General features: G+C 52.2%; 1 protein-coding gene and 1 long non-coding RNA gene across 2 annotated transcripts; one reads left to right on the forward strand and one right to left on the reverse strand.

The window, feature by feature from the left end:
• On the reverse strand, positions 1–7,922 carry LOC129652853 (uncharacterized). The gene is made up of 2 exons (XR_008714815.1): positions 7,347–7,922; positions 1–1,845 (listed from the first exon to the last, which is right to left on the reverse strand). It is a non-coding gene; the product is annotated as an uncharacterized LOC129652853 (long non-coding RNA).
• On the forward strand, positions 7,768–16,421 carry SLC48A1 (solute carrier family 48 member 1). Its single transcript, XM_055581894.1, has 3 exons — positions 7,768–8,056; positions 13,697–13,864; positions 14,496–16,421. Exons 1-3 carry the CDS (start codon positions 7,921–7,923, stop codon positions 14,630–14,632), a joined length of 441 nt encoding a protein of 146 aa, XP_055437869.1. The 5' UTR covers positions 7,768–7,920; the 3' UTR covers positions 14,633–16,421.
• Positions 16,422–16,586: the final 165 nt, after the last annotated feature.

Consider the following 16,586-nt stretch of genomic DNA (forward strand, 5'->3'; position numbering starts at 1 on the left):
GCAATAAGACCACTAACCATGAGAGTTTTCCATAGACTCAGGGATTTCTTGAAATGTTGGACCTGTGATGGTAAAATCAGCACAGTCCCAGACAAACCTACAGGAACTGGTCCCTAACAGATAAAGCCCCTGCCTTCATGGAGGTTTATATTAAATGTGATGGCAAGGGTGAGGGTGAAAAGATTAAACAAATATATAAGACAATTTCATGTAGTGATAAGATGTCACTTATCACAAGGTGTAAGACAGAGTAGGGGGCTGTGCTGCTGCTGCTAAACCCCTTCAATTGTGTCCGACTCTGTGCGACCCCATAGATGGCAGCCCACCAGGCTCCACTGTCCCTGGGATTCTCCAGGCAAGAACACTGGAGTGGGTTGCCATTTCCTTCTCCAGTGCATGAAAGTGAAAAGTGAAAGTGAAGCTGCTCAGTCAGGTCCGACTCTTTGCGACCCCATGGACTGCAGCCTACCGGGCTCCTCTGTCCATGGGATTTTCCAGGCAAGAGTACGGGAGTGGGTTGCCATTGCCTTCTCCGAGTAGGGGCAGTACTTTAGAGAATAAGGATAGGATTGCCTCTCTGATGAAGTAACATGTGACCTGAGGCTTGAATGATGAACGATCAATCTTATGAGCACTCAGAGAAGAGTTTTCCAGGATTTCCCTGGAAGTCCAGTAGTTAGGACTCCACACTACCACTGCTGGGGGTGTGGGTTAGATCCCTGGTCAAGGACTAGGATCCCACATCCTGCTTGCTGGGCTTTCCTGGTGGCTCAGATGGTACAGAATCTGCCTGCAATGTAGGAGACCCAGGTTCGATCCCTGGGTCAGGAAGATCCCCCAGAGAAGAGAATGGCAACTCACCCCGGTATTCTTGCCTGGAGAATCCCATGGTGGAACCTGGTGGGCTATAATCCATGAGGTCACAAGAGTCAGACAGAAGTGAGTGACTAACACTTTCACTACTTTTTACTTCATCCCGCTTGCCACAGTTCAGTTCAGTTCAGTTCAGTCACTCAGTCGTGTTCGACTCTGCGACCCCATGAACTGCAGCATGCCAGGCCTCCCTGTCCATCACCAACTCCCAGAGTTCACTCAAACTCACGTCCATCGAGTCGGTGATGCCATCCAGCCATCTCATCCTCTGTCATCCCCTTTTCCTCCTGCCCCCAATCCCTCCCAGCATCAGAGTCTTTTCCAATGAGTCAACTCTTCGTATGAGGTGGCCAAAGTACTGGAATTTCAGCTTTAGCATCATTCCTTCCAAAGAACACCCAGGACTGATCTCCTTTAGAATGGACTGGTTGGATCTCCTTGCAGTCCAAGGGAGTCCTCTCCAACACCACAGTTCAAAAGCATCAATTCTTCAGCACCCAGCTTTCTTCACTGTCCAACTCTCACATCCATATATGACCACTGGAAAAACCATAGCCTTACTAGACAGACCTTTGTTGGCAAAGTAATGTCTCTGCTGTTCAATATGCTATCTAGATTGGTCATAACTTTTCTTCCAAGGAGTAAACGTCTTTTAATTTCATGGCTGCAGTCACCATCTGCAGTGATTTTGGAGCCCAGAAAAATAAAGTCTGACACTGTTTCCACTGTTTCCCCATCTATTTCCCATGAAGTGATGGGACCAGATGCCATGATCTTAGTTGTGTGAATGTTGAGCTTTTAAGCCAACTTTTTCACTCTCCTCTTTCACTTTCATCAAGAGGCTTTTTAGTTCCTCTTCACTTTCTGCCATAAGGGTGGTGTCATCTGCATATCTGAGGTTATTGATACTTCTTCCGGCAATCTTGATTCCAATTTGTGCTTCTTCCAGCCCAGCATTTCTCATAATGTACTCTGCATATAAGTTAAATAAGCAGGGTGACAAGTCATGGCCAAAAAAAAGAGAGAGAGAAGAGCTTTCTAGACACAAAGTTACTAACATCCCAGAGCAGGAACAACCTTGGCACACTCAAGAAACAGAAAGAAGACCAGTGTACCTGAACAGAAATGGGCAGAGGTGAGACTGGTTGGAGTTGGCAAGGCTCTGATTTGCTTACCTGAATTGCTATAGAAAATATTGAGGGATTTAAGCAGGGGAGAGCTGTATTCTGGTTGTTATCTTTAAAAGACCAGTCCAGCTGCTGGCTGCAGAGTGGACTGGAGGGGCAAGAAGGAGCAGAGGAAGACGGGTGAGGGAGCTGCTGCAGAAGTGTAGGTAGGGACAATGGTGCTTAGACTAAGCATGGGGACAGAGAGAAAAGAGAGGGCAGACCCAACTGTGCTTGCTAATGAATTGGACATAGGGGTGAAGCCATAGTGAATAAGGATATATCCCAAAGGACATCAGAGTTCCCTCCATGTGGGGATTAAGAAGCAGCAAGGAGGAAGCCCTGACACATCCAATAAACTCAATCAACTGGCGTATAGCTCGGTAGCATTGTGCTGTTGTTGTTCGATCATTCAGTCATGTCCAACTCTGCCACCCCATAGACTGCAGCATGCCAGGCTCCCCTATCCTTTACTGTCTCCCAGAGTTTGCTCAAATTCGTGTCCATCAAGTTAATGATGCCATCCAACCATCTCATCCTCTGTCACTCTCTTTTCCTGCCCTCAATCTTTCCCAGCATCAGGGTCTTTTCCAATGAGTCGGCATTGTGGGAGGAGATCTATGTCTGGAATGTGCCTGCTTAGGAGGAGTGAGAAAGAAATGTCTTAGGACACAAGATGCCCATGGGTGGGAGTTAGGAGTCTGTCTTAATATTGATGTGGTCCAATAAAAAAGTGACATCAGAGGTTATGCATGTAAGAGATATTTACATGACCTGAAATGGAATGAGGGATGGTAAATTAGGGTAATGAGGTTAATTGTAACAAGCCTGAAATCTCAGTGACTTAATGCACACACACAAAAAGTGTTTTTCATTCATATTACGGACCAGGGAGGGTCTGGGGAATGGAGTGGGTAGTTCTGTTCATTCATTCATTTAAGGGTCCCAGGCTCTTTCTGTCATGTGGCACATCTGTCTTCAACATGTGGCTTCTAAAATCATCACAGAATGGGAAGAGGGAATGCATGGTGCACAGGAGACTGTATGGGTCCAGCCTGGAAATGGGGCACATTGCTTCTGCTTTGATTCCAATGCTCAGAACTTGCTCTGATAGCATCAACTTAACTGCAAGGAAACTGGGACGTGTTCAAAGTTCCAATTCAGTAGGTCATGGGCCAGAAAAAGAGATGCTCATGGTGAGCACTGCTGGTCTCTGCCGCAGGCAGGGAGAGTGGCTGCCTCTCTTAGGGATGTTGGGTGAGGGGGGTGGTGTTTTCTTGAGTTAGGATTGCAATGAGAGCTCGCTCTCTGAAAGCCCCTTGGAAAGGAAGCTGATGTGGGGAGAAGAGCATGTGTGATGCACACCTGTGTGCTTTGCAGCTTCATAATCCTCCCATGCTTTCCCCTTCTCCTGGCCTTTCTCCAGCTAAGATTTTTTTTTTTTTAATTTGGCTGCTCCAGGTCTTAGTTGTGGTATATAGGCTCTTCAATCTTTGTTGCGGCGTGCAGGATCTTTTAATTGTGGCATACAGGATCTAGTTCCCTGACCAGGGATCAAACCCAGACCCCTACATTGGGAGCTCAGAGTCTAAATGACCACCAGGAAAGTCCCCAGATAAGATCTTTATCCCACATCATATCATTAAAATAGCACTGTGAATGCTTTACCCTCTACAATTTTCTTTTCCCATCAAATCTAACTTGGATAATAAAGTCTAAATAATCTTTCCTAAGACATGGTTTTTGTTGTGCTATCCCTGTTCAGTAATAACAATAACAACGATTTCAAAAATGGCAATAATAATTTGTCAGATTACCACGTTGAGTACTTTAACTTCGGCATCTCAATATTTCTCAGTTGCTGTAACAAGCTGATTATACCTCATTCCCACCCTGCAGATAGAGCAGCAGAGATTCTGAGAGGTTCCTGTACTGTCTAATGTGCTGTCTAATATGGCAGCCACTAGCCACGTGTAGCCACTAGCCACTAGGCATCTGGTCCCAGCCCTTCATGGCAAATAGATGAAGGAAAAGTGGAAACAGTGGCAGATTTTATTTTTTGGGCTCCCAAATCACTTCGGATGGTAACTGCAGCCACGAAATTTAAAGACGCTCCTTGAAAGAAAAGCTATGACAAACCTAGACAGTATATTAAACCTAGACAGCATATTAAAAAGCTGCATAATCAAAGCTATGGTTTTTCCAGCAGTCGTTGCGGATGTGAGAGTTGGACCATAAAGAAGACTGAGCACCAAAGAATTGATGCCTTTGAATTGTGGTGCCGGAGAAGACTCTTGGGAGTCCTTTGGACTGCAAGGAGACCAAACCAGTCAATCCTAAAGGAAATCAAACCTAAATATTCATTGGAAGGACTGATGCTGAAGCTCCAATACTTTGGCCACCTGATGTGAAGAGCTGACTCATTGGAAAAGACCCTGATGCTGGGAAGGATTGAAGGGGGTGACAGGAGGGGATGAGATGGTTGGATGGCATCACTGACTTAAGGGACATGAGTTTGAGCAAACTCTAGGAGATAGTGAAGGACAGGGAAGCCTGGCATGCTGCAATCCATGGGGTCACAAAGAGTTAGACACAACTGAGCAACTGAACAACAATAAGCCATGTGTAGCCATTTAGATTAAAATCAATTAAAAATTTAGTTCTTCAGTCATATTCAGTTCAGTTCAGTTTAGTTGCTCAGTCATGTCCGACTCTTCAGGACTCCATGAATCGCAGCACGCCAGGCCTCCCTATCCATCACCAACTCCCAGAGTTCACCCAAACTCATGTGCATCGAGTTGGTGATGCCATCCAGCCATCTCATCCTCTGTCGTCCCCTTCTCCTCCTGCCCCCAATCCCTCCCAGCATCAGGGTCTTTTCCAATGAGTCAACTCTTTGCATGAGGTGGCCAAAGTATTGGAGTTTCAGCCTCAGCATCAGTCCTTCCAATGAACACCCAGGACTGATCTCCTTTAGGATGGACTGGTTGGATCTCCTTGCAGTCCAAGGGACTCGCAAGAGTCTTCTCCAACACCACAGTTCAAAAGTCATATTAGGTACATATCAAATACTCAACAGCCACATGTGACCAGTAGCTACCAGTGTAGAGAGGGCAGATATAGAAAATTATTTTCCTCTGGGCAGAAAGTTCTCCTGAGTTAGGGGAAACCTACTCATGTGACATAGTAAGTGGTAACCGCATCTGAGCATGAAATTCTTCAACAGCTTCTTATTGCTTTCACAGTTAAGCCAAAGTTTCAGCCTGCTTTTAATCTTCTTGTGTTATATCCTGGGCCCAAGCTACTGTTACATAATTATCTCTCATTATTTTCTTGCACAACCTCACTCTCTAGTGTAACGAGTTTGTTCACTCCTTTCCAATAGTCCTGACATGTGCATTCATAAATATTTTTGCTCTCCTCCTTTCTATCTGCCCAGCTAGTTAATTGCTACCTGACCTTAAGGTTCAAATAGCATAAATATTTCTTGAATCAGTTCCCTCTTCCCCATTCTCGCTGACTCAGCCTGAACCACCTTGCATTCTCTCTTTACCATCTCTTGCCCTCACAGCCTTTCCACTGCTACTAACCATACTCGCTGGTGTTTATGAAGCACCTGCTGCATACTAGTCACTCTTCTAAGCACTGACTCCTCACAAAATACTTTGAAGCGAACAACACAGCTGTCTGCATTTTACAGATGGGACAACTAAAGCATAGGGAGATGAAGGATTTGAATGGCCTGTTTTCTGGTCTTTTCAAAGGAAGTTCATCCTCACACTATTACCCTGGCCACATTTCTTAAACACAGAACTGTTACTTCCCTCCCCTGGCTCCACAGAGAGGGGGAAACCTTCTAAGAAGAGCAAGCAAGGCCATTTTCATTCAGAATAATTCCAACCTCAAAACCCTTTACATCACCCACAGACCACAAACTACTTACAGTTTCCCAAACCTGCCACGCTCTTTCTTCTTTCTGGGCTGTCACCTAGGCTGCTCCCACTGTGTGGAGTGCTGCCCTGCAGGCCAGCTCTGAAGTCATCCACGGCAGTGCACTCTGGATCACAGGGCCTGCTCCCTCCTCGGAACAGCCAGCAGTAACTCCCTCCATCAGCAGCTCCCAAAGGACGGCTGGATACCGAGCTCACCAAATTAAAATCACTTCTCATTAAAAAAAATATATACTTCCAAGATTCAAACTTAATAAGGCAGGGGTGGATTCTGGGGTCTTTTTTTTTTTTAAGAAGCTCCCCAGACTATTCAGAAATGAAGCAAATACTTCCTTTGTAGCTCAGAGGATAAGAATCTGCCTGTCAATGTTGTTAGATTCCTGGTCTCAGGAAGACCGCACATGCCTCAGAGCAACTAAGCCCCGGCCGCAACTACTGAGCTGGCACGCTAGAGCCTTCTTCTCTTGTGCTCCACAAGAGAAGCCACCGCAATGAGAAGCCCCTGCACCCTAAAAAAGAGTAGTCCCCACTTGCTGCAACTAGAGAAAGCCTGTGAAAAAGCAATGAAGATCCAGTGCTGCCAAAAAAAAAAAAAAAGAGTGAGGCAAATGTGGTTTACATCATTCACTTGGCAACTAATCATGTCCTGACTAGATTTCTTGAATATGATCTCCTTTATTGTTATTTAATTCTTACCTTCATTCACTCACATTCATCCACTCAACAGATGTTTACCAAGGGGATTTGATGTGCTGGAAACTCTTTTATGTGTTGGTGTGAATGAAAGAGGCACAGTTGCTGTTAATGGAGATGACATTCCAGAGAGATGTGATAGCTGAATAATGGGCCACCAAGATGTCAGTGTCCTGATCCCTAGAATTTGTGAATTTATTGCTTCACATGCCAAAGGGATTTTGCTGGTGTGATTAAGTTAAGGATCTTAATGGGGAAATTACTTTGGATTATCCAGGTTCTTAATCACAAGGGTCCTTATAAGGGAAAAGAAGGAGGCCACAGAGTTAGTGAGAAAGTAAAGATGATGTAATGACAGAAGCGGAGGTCGAGGTGGTGTGACTGTTGGCTTTGAAGATGGAGCTGGCTTCGAAGACACTCAGGAATCAAGGGATGTGGGCAGCTCTAGAAGCTGAAAAATGCAAGGAAACAGCTTTTTCCCTCATGCCTCCAAAAGGAAGGCTGCCCTGCCTTCCCCTAGATTTTAGCCCTCTGAGTTCCATTTTTGGACACCTGACCTAGGGAACTGTGAGATAATAAATCTATGTTGTTTGAAGCCACTAGATCTGTGGTAATTTGCTACAGCAGGGAAAAGAAATAAATACAAGGTATATTGGATACTTACTTCGTGCCAGTATACGATGAGCCTCCTCCACTATAAGTGTTTGAGGGCTCCGTGTGCTACATTTTGATCTTCTCTGCGGGCTCCCAGCATGGCGCTGGGCCCGCAGCCGTAGCTCAGCACACACCTGCTACAGATTCCAGTCTCTTCTTTGGCTTTGTCTGACTCTGATGGAAGTGGCATTCGGGTAGATTTTGGGTGGGAGGGGTAAGCTTGTGGAGATGAAAGAAAGGAGCTGTCCTTGACGGGAAGGAGTCTGAGGTCAGAAGAAGCTACCTGAAACGGTAGCTCAGACGACGGGCCCCAGAACCTGCCCTTTTAGGCGGCATCCCCAAGAGATCCGGGCAGCGGACTGCAGGCAAGCCCAGGACGCGCTCGCCGCGGTGGTTCCGGGCGCGGGCGGCCTCCGGCCGGGGAGGGCGCTGTGCCGGCGACGCAGGGGGCGGGCCGGGGGCGGAGCGCGGGCGGCCGGCGGCTCCGGTTCGGCTCCCGGCTCCCCGCTCCGGCTCCGGGCCCTGCACCTGTGACCAGCGGCCGCGCTCGCCCTCCGCGCCCGGCGCCCGCAGCCCGCAGCCCTATGGCCCCGTCCCGCCTGCAGCTCGGCCTTCGCGCCGCCTACTCGGGTCTCAGCTCCGTGGCCGGCTTCTCCATCTTCCTCGTCTGGACGGTGGTCTACAGACAGCCGGGCACCGCGGCCATGGGGGGGCTCGCAGGTACCCCGGGGCGCGCGGGGGGCGCTGGGGTCCGGCTCCCGCGGCTCGGGCGCCAGGCTGCGGGGAGGCGCCGGCGGCTGCTCCGGGAAGCTCCTCCCAGGCGGCGCTTCCCCGGGGAGTGGGTGGCGTGTTTACCCAAGACCGGCCGTGGGCAGAGCAGGCCCCGCGTGGGCCCGGGCTTCTGGGCATCCCTAGGGGTCCTCGGGGACCCAATGCCTGCCCCAGGCCCAGGGCCCCGATGTCCCGCCTCTGCCGTTTTCACCAGCCCCGCAGCCCCCAGGTTAGCCCGTCCGCTCTCCACCCTGTGCCTCGGTGACAGCGCCCCTGTGCGCCCGCTGCCCTCGCCACCTCCTATGGGCGGCCAGGTGTGAAGACACCCAAACACACACGCACTTGTTCTGGGGGATCCGCGCCCCTTCCCTGGAGGCTGGGTGAGCGCGGAGAAGGAGTCAGTGGAAAGGAGGGCTGGGTTTCCCGGGGAAGCCCGGCTGCCTCCGTCCAGGGTGGAGCCCAGCCCTGGCAGAGTCCTCAGCGGGGGCTCAGGACTGCGCTAGGGGTCTGAGGGAAACTGACGTTTTCTTTCCACCACGTCGGTGTCTCCGTGCCACCCTTCTGCTGTGGCTCCTGAACCAAGGTCTGTTCATCCCCGCCAGCCTCCCTTTCTGTGCCTCCAGTAGGGCAGAGGAGGCTAGCACTGGTGTTGAGAGCGTCAGCGCGCTGGTGGAGGTCCCGTGCTTACCAATGCTGTGCTCGCTCTGCATCTTTGGGCATGTTGTTCACCTCTCTGTGTTATAGAGTTGGTGAGAAGACGAAACATATTTTTTCTACTTGCTCACTTTTTTTTTTTTTTTTTTTTAACGCTTTCTATGTGTCGGGCACCCTGTTAAGCAAACTGCTTCTGTCATCTCATTTAATCCTTAATTAGTTAGTCATTATTCCTGTGTCCATTTTACAGGTCAGGCTTAAACTGAGGCTTAGTGTAAATAAATAGCTTCCCCAGGGTTACACAGCTCCATGAAATAATATGTGTGGGAAAGCACTCTGGGAAAAAAGTACATGTGAGGATAATGCTTCTACATTAGGATGATCTTATTGGTAACTAAACTCTGCCAAAAGAGCCCTAAATGGACTAACTAAAAATAACTAGATTTGCTCATTGCCCTGAAGCTTACTGACTACGATCTGGATACAGAAAGAATGCAGGTGGGGTTTCTGCCTTGTAAGAGGGGCATAGGTTACCGCAGCCTAAGCAATGCCAAGGAGCACTGGGGGTCTCCAAGGAAGGTGAGTGGGTGCCCGGCTGGGCTGCTCCTCATGCCCGCCTGGACTCCCCACCTGTGGGTTCCTGTCCTCCTGGGGGGAGCCTGCCCACCTCTGCTCAGTTATCTGCAGTCCCCTGGCCCCTTTCCGCTCTGCACCCCGCTCCCCCCGCCTGCCATGCTCCTCCTGGTTCTCCTGTCCCTGTAGAGTATTCCCATTTCCCTCGGCCCTGCTGCTTTCCCCTCTGGATGGCGGGGTGACTCCTCAGGTGAGACCCAGGGGTTGCCCTGATGAGACCTGACAGGAGGGGGCTGCTTGGGGGTGAGGAGGAAGGGCCACCCCTGGAATCTGAGCTGGGTGTGTGGAGTCTGACCTGATGGAGTGAGCCCCATGGAGGCATGTGACCGTAGGCACATCGATGCCTCCTGGGCTCGGTTTCCTCTTCTGTTAGGAATGGGAGGAGATGCTGCCGACAGGCGTGTTGTGTGAGGCCCCCATTCAGGTCTAGAATGTAACAGCTGTCTGTCCTCTCCCTGAATCACCCATCTTGCAGCTTCCTGTTGGGGGGCAGCCCTGGGGAGTCCCAGGGTTTCCCTCTGACCCAGTCCTGCCTTCTCTCCCTCCCTGAAGACATCCCTTAGCCTCCGAGACAGGCCAGCTATGGAGTTGCGTGCGGGGAGAGGTGTGAGGGTGGCAACAGCTGGGGCAGGTTCCTGGCACCTCCCTGACAGCTATTGCAGAACCGAAGATGCCCGGTGATGGTGGTAGCGGGGGCCGTGGTTGTGGCCCTCGTGGCAGCAGCGGGGCCACAGCGTGGGGGAGGGGCAGTGAGGGCCACACGCCCGCTCCACGTGAATGGGTGCTGAGAGTGTCTGCAGCCAGTCAGCCTCTTCCTCTTTTGGGGGTGAATCATCAGCAGATTTGTGAGCACCCCACTTCTGACTTGGCATTTTCAGAAACTGCCGAGTCACCAGAGGGCAGCCCCAGCACACTCCTTCCCCTGTGTGCCGGGTGGGGCTGCTGGGGGGTGCTGGTTTCCTGGAGCCCCTGGGAAAATGTGCCTGGGTGGAGATCCACTCTCCCTGATCCTGGTGGTTGTCTGGGAAGAAGTGGCTTGAGAAGCTGGAGAAATGATTTTGCTTGGGAACCCTTGGAAAGAAGACTGACTCTAGGTCTAGTAGACCAAAATAGAGTAAGACTGGAAAGCTTGGCTGGGTGTCTAGTGGGCTCTGGGTTCTTCCCGTGAGCTGAGTGAGAGAAGCTGGGGTGGGGAGAGGGGTGTGGGAACAGAGAGGGCCCCATGTTCGGTGGCTCACTCGTCTGCGTTTCCCCGTGGGCCCCCCAGTCTCCTCCTGGCTCCTCACCTCTAACCCAGCCACTGGGGGTTCTTTCACTGACCAGCTGTGTGCCTTTGATGCCCCAAGCCAAGCAGGGCCCTACTCCTTGAGGCAGATGGGCTGGAGCAAGGAGTGAGGTTTGGCATGGACACGCAGCTGGCTGGGGAAACTATCCGCTCTGCCCCAAGTCATGCAGACCAGGCTTTCTGCAGTCTAGAGTGTCCCAGGGAAGGGAGCAGGGCTGAGGCGAGGGAGGGACCCTGGGGACTCTTGCTGCCTCACTGACCACCTGGGTGGAGTTAGGGGTGGTCCCTCTTCTATGGGCAGAGGCAGGAACCAGGATGAGTGGGGATGGGCCTGCTTCCAGATGTGGCTGGTGTTTATCTGGATGCCAGGCCTGTGAGCAGGGGAAGTGAGAGGTGGGGGCAGGTTGTGCCTGCTTATTAACGGAGAGCTGGGATCTGGAACACCCTGAATGGTCGTCCTCTTCTTCCTGCTCTGCCCTTTTTGCTACATGGGTGGATGTGGGGGTGGATACATGGGTGTTTGGGAGGCACCACTGGAGCGCAGCTAGTAGACTAAGAGAGGGCATCTCACAGGCCCTTATTTCAGCGTTTCCTAACCCAGAAATTGCTGAGTCACAGGGGAATCGCTCTGACCTCCTTAGTTTTCCCCTAAGCTGGCTTCCAGAATCTTTAAGTGTAAAACATCAGACAGTCATCTATTTCAGCCCCTCCATGGTGACAGAGGGCAAGTGGGGCTGTCACAGAGGTGCCCATCTGACGGCTGCTTGGATGTGCATAGTGACAATACCCTTCCTTCCTAGGGCCCTTTAAGAAACCAAACAGCTCCCCCAGTGAACACTTAGGATGCACGTGAGATGATTGGGAAAGACTTCTGGGAAGGGTGACTAGCACAGCATCCATTCAGATCATGGAAGACATACGCAGAAGCCGGGGGGTTGGTATTCTGTCCTTCTCTGACCTGGACCCGCTTCCTGCCTAGGCAGGGATGAAGACATGCTTGTCCTGGCTCGACCTGACTCTAGGGCCACATTCCATGTCCCTAACCCCTGAGGGAAGTAGGGGTTGAGCGTGGGTCAAACACCATGGGAGAGGAAGCCGCAGGTGTTGGCAGAGGTGAGTCCTCTCTAGCGGGGAGCCTTGTGTCACCCAGTTTCCAGGTTGGTGGGAACTTCCGGCGTCCCTTCTTTCAGATGTGGAGGCTCTGAGAGTCATGAGCAGCCCTGCAGTGCCAAGCCCAGGCTTCCTGGCTGGCAGCCTCATTGTTCTCTGTCCCTTGCCAGGCTGCCTGAATTGTGACAGCTTCTGAGGTGGTAACCAGAGCAGAGATCTGTGATGACTCCCCCTCCACCTTCTTATTTTCCCCCAACTTAAAAAAATATTACGAAATATTTCAGGCACATAAAAAGGGATAGACAATTTAGTGAACTCCCTTAAATATCGTAGATTCAGTCAAAACATTCTCCCCCACCCCGATCTCCCTATCTGCTTCCCTTCCCTCTCTCCCCTGCCAGAGCTGACCACCGCTTCCCCCAGCCTTCCAGTGCCCCTCTGCATGTAGTGTGTGCGGCTCACTTTCTGGAAGGCCTCCTGACTCTCAGGATACAGCAGCCTCCACACAGCTCACTCTGCCTCATTCCTCATTCCTCCCTTGTTGGGACCCTGCAGCTCTGCCCCAGACCCTTGCCAATGGAATTAATATTTGCTTCTCTCTTTGGGCTGCGGTGGCAGGCAGCGCCTGGCACAGAGGGCACTCATTGTATTGGCTGACTGGCAGCTGGCATTGGAGGGGAAGAGCCCAGCCAGGCCCAGAGGGCAAACCTACAACCGGCTGGGGGCAACTGGCCTGCCCTTTCAGCAAACAACTTAGGAAATGGAGTCTAGCAGGGGACTTCCCTGGCAGTCCAGTGATCAAGACTCCACGCTTCCGCTGCTGGGGGGCATGGACTGATCCCTGGTCAGGGGACTACAAGCCTGAATGCCACATGGCACAGCCAAATAACTAAATAAAATGGAGTCTGGCCAAGAGCAAGAAGAAGGCCACCTGGGCACTGAGTGGTCCTGGGGGTTTTACCACTGGGCCTCCCCATCCCATAAAACCAATACACGGAGTTTGGGAAGAGCCCCACTGCCCACGCCATTAGCCTTTCAATGTGGTGGTGGTGGCCTCTGAAGGTGAGGGAGCAGGAGCATCAGAAGAAGTGCTAGTCACTCAGTCATGTCTGACTCTTTGTGACCCTATGGACTTTAGCCCCCAAGCTCCTCTGTCCATGGGATTCTCCAGGCAAGGATACTGAAGTAGGTTGCCATTCCCTTTTCCAGCAGATCTTCTCGAACCAGGGATTGAACCTGTGTCTCCTGCATCACAGGCAGATTCTTTACCGCTGAGCCACCTGGGAAGCCCAGGAGAAGCACCAGGGTGGGAGCAATGCCCCCACATCTGTGGCCCCCATGTTGGGTAGTAGGGAGTCCTTGGAAAGCAGGTTGGACTGCAGTGGTCCTCAAACTTTCTGACTTCAGGACCCCTTTATGCTCTTACAATGTGGGGAAACCCCAAGGAAATTTTGTTGATGTGGGTTATATCTATCAATATGTACTGTATTAGAAATTAATACTGAGGAATTAAAAATTCTTAACCATTTTAAACTATAATACTAAAAATAACATTGTGATAAGTAACATTTTTTTTGGTAAGAAATACTCAGGTTTTCCAAAACAAAAAACTAGGGAGAAGAACGACATGGTTTCATATTTTTGCAAATCTCTTTAATGTCTGGTTTACTGGGAGGCAGCCAGAATCTCTCAGCTGCTTTTGCATTCATGTCCTCTTTACATCGCAGGCCACTGTGGACTCCAGCAAACTCCGCTCAACAGGGACAGAGAAAAGGCCCATACTACCTTACTGTTTTTTTTTTTTTTGTGAGAACAGTCCGGTCTGGGGGGACCCGCAGGGCCCTGGGGGTCGGCATGTGAGGACGGAAGGGCCCCCGCCTGAGCCTCTTTCGGTCTCTCCCCGGCAGGTGTGCTGGCGCTGTGGGTGCTGGTGACGCACGTGATGTACATGCAGGATTACTGGAGGACGTGGCTCAAGGGGCTGCGCGGCTTCTTCTTCGTGGGCGTGCTGTTCTCGGCCGTCTCCGTCGCCACGTTCTGCACCTTCTTGGTGCTGGCCATCACTGGACACCAGAGTAAGGGCTTCCGCCGGGGCAGAGAGTGGGCGGGCCGCGGGGTGGGGCGCTCAGTAGACCCCAGATTACCTTGCTACGTCCAACGTTTATGCCCACAGGACTGGGCAGATCACTTAACTTCCCTGTACCGAGGTTTTCTCATTGTTAAAGTGGGGAGAATGGACCCCCCCTCCTGCCCCCCCACCGCCCAGCCTCTGGGTTAGAAGGGGTAAATGTGAGCTGCAGTCAGCATCCAGGAGTGTGCGGTTAGCAGTACCTTTAAGCCTCCTGCCCAGCTCCGGGATGGGAGCGCCCCCTGGTGGCGGCAGTAAGCAAGTAGCCAAAGGCCCTTCCTGCCCTCTCCGATGCTGAAGCAGATTGGAAGGTAGAGGTCTAAGGTCAGTGTCACAATAGCAGGGTGGATGATGATACAGACTTGTGATTAGCCGGCCCTGACCTAGCCTCATCCCCACTGCTTCCTGCTAGCAAACTCTGAATGCTCTGGAACCTCTATTGCACCTAATCTCTCCACTGGATCGGTTCAGCCTCTGTTGGAGACTGTGGGGAAGAATGGCCCGGGGCTTGTGGCATGGTGGCTAGGGGTCAAGGGCAAGGTCCTCTTGAGTCACAGTTGGATTCTTCTGCCCTGCAGGCCTCACAGACCCCGACAGCTACTACCTCTCTTGTGTTTGGAGCTTCATTTCCTTCAAGTGGGCCTTCCTGCTTAGCCTCTACGCCCACCGCTACCGGGCTGACTTTGCTGACATTAGCATCCTCAGCGATTTCTGACCCCACGGGATGAGGGTTCTGCACCCTGACGGTCCTCAGGACCTGGACTCAGCCTCTGAGACATCAGGTGGACTTGTACACCCCCTGGGAACCCCAGAACTGAGGCGGAAAATCTACAGCAGGAGGACGGATGGTGTCTGTGAAGCTGTCCTGTCCCCTTTGGGGGAGCCCTGGCTGCTGTGGGGAGGGGCCCCGCCGTGTTGCTCATCAGCCTGGCTGGAGGGCAGCTTTAGACCTTTAAAACGTGGCTCTATTTTCTTAGCACTCAGCGGGCAGTCTTTGTAAGCAGGCCAGAGCTACAGTCAAGGCAATGGGGGCCGTGCCTGGGGCCCAGGGGCAGGCAGTATGGTCTCTGCTGCCCTGGGCCCTCTCCCTCAGGCAGGGTGGGACCCTGGGGAGGTCAGGTCAAATAAGGGGTCTCTAGTAAAGGCTTCTCAACCCCCTACCCCAGCACCCCCATCCTTGTGTCCCCCAAGTGTCAGGTAGTTGAACTCATTGGTCCCAGGGGTGGGTGACATTGGCTGTCTTTTCCCAAGGCCTGGGGACCGGGGGGGAGTTCAGTGTCCCTCTCCCCACCCTGTTCCCACAGCGCTGGCTCCAAGATTGTGCTAGAGCCGCTGCCCCTTCACCACGTACATCAGAGCAGGATGCCCCAAATGAGGCCAGACTCAAGGTCTTGGGGGAGGTGCTCCTGCCCCCCAAAGGGCTTTGGGGAAGAGGGCAGCACAGATTGGGCTAGAAGAAACTCTCAAATGAGGCTTCTATAGCCCAACATTTCCACTCAGCCTTCTCACACCTGCTCCTGGCACCCGAGTCACTGCAGCCCCCAGACGCGCCCACCCCCACCGCCCCTGCCAGCTGCCCTTCATGAGAGCTTTTTCTCTTTCAAAATCTCCCTTCCCAAGGACAAAATCTGCTTTACCGCCTATACACTGGCCCAAGGGCTCACGCACTCGGGAGGGAAGGGGCTGCATCACTCTTTTCTTCGGCTGCCATTTTGCACGGCCCGCCGCTTTCCCACCCGCTGCGTCCTGCCCTCGGCTCTTCGCCTTTTCTGTGTCACCGTCACTTTAGCAGAAGTACAGCAGCCATTTGTATCAGCAGCCTCCAGTGCTTTCTTGCGGGATGGACTGTGGGAGCAGTGGGAGGGAAGGGTGGGGATGGGAGGGCTCTCCAGGTGTCTCATAAGTAAGCCATTTCTGTAACAGAGGAGGTTCTCTCCCTCTGGTCTTACTTGACGGACTCCCCATGGGGGAACCCCCAGGCCAGCACTCCTCCTCCAGCCCCCTCAGCACACTCCCAGCCAGGGTGAGGATGCCCCCGGGCACAGCTTCAGCGATGCCTGTGGGACTGAGTCCCTGTTGCCCAAGAGGCCAGGACAGAAGGGATGGACATGCTTTCCTTGTGTTCTCCAGGCTCCGAAGACTTGGGGCCAGATCCTAGCTAATGAGGCTGCTGCTTCTGCTGCCTGAAGAAGCCTGGCCATCTCGGCACTGTAAAGATAGGTGCCGGCAGCCCCAGCACCTCACAGTGGGTGAGCGTGCCCAGTCCTGTCTCCTCACCATTCTCTCTTCTAGGCTCAGTAGATGCTTAAGGAGTCAAGGTACATTAGAGCAGGCAGGAACCCAACAGTGTCTATTTCAGGAGACTTCAGCTGATAAACAGAGGCCCCAGGAGGTGACTTACCTGATGTGACTTACCAGTCCCGCTTGGGACTGAGACTCTTTAGGGAAGCCCGAGTGAGTGCGTCTGCAGGCCTCCATGTCCCCCACCCCTTAACCGGTGCTCTGTCTGTGGACCCAGAGCTGCCGCCTCCCTATTACCCAGAGGTGGGGCAGGCGGGGGCAGCCAGGGTGGGTTCAGGATAGATTCTTCCTGCAAGGCAGCTGCCACAGATCAAGGAGCTGGAGGAGCTGCCTCCCAGCCCAACCCATCCCTTCTCTTCCACATCAAA

This window comes from Bubalus kerabau, chromosome 1, assembly GCF_029407905.1.
Source record: "Bubalus kerabau isolate K-KA32 ecotype Philippines breed swamp buffalo chromosome 1, PCC_UOA_SB_1v2, whole genome shotgun sequence".
NCBI classification, from domain to species: Eukaryota; Metazoa; Chordata; class Mammalia; order Artiodactyla; family Bovidae; genus Bubalus; species Bubalus kerabau.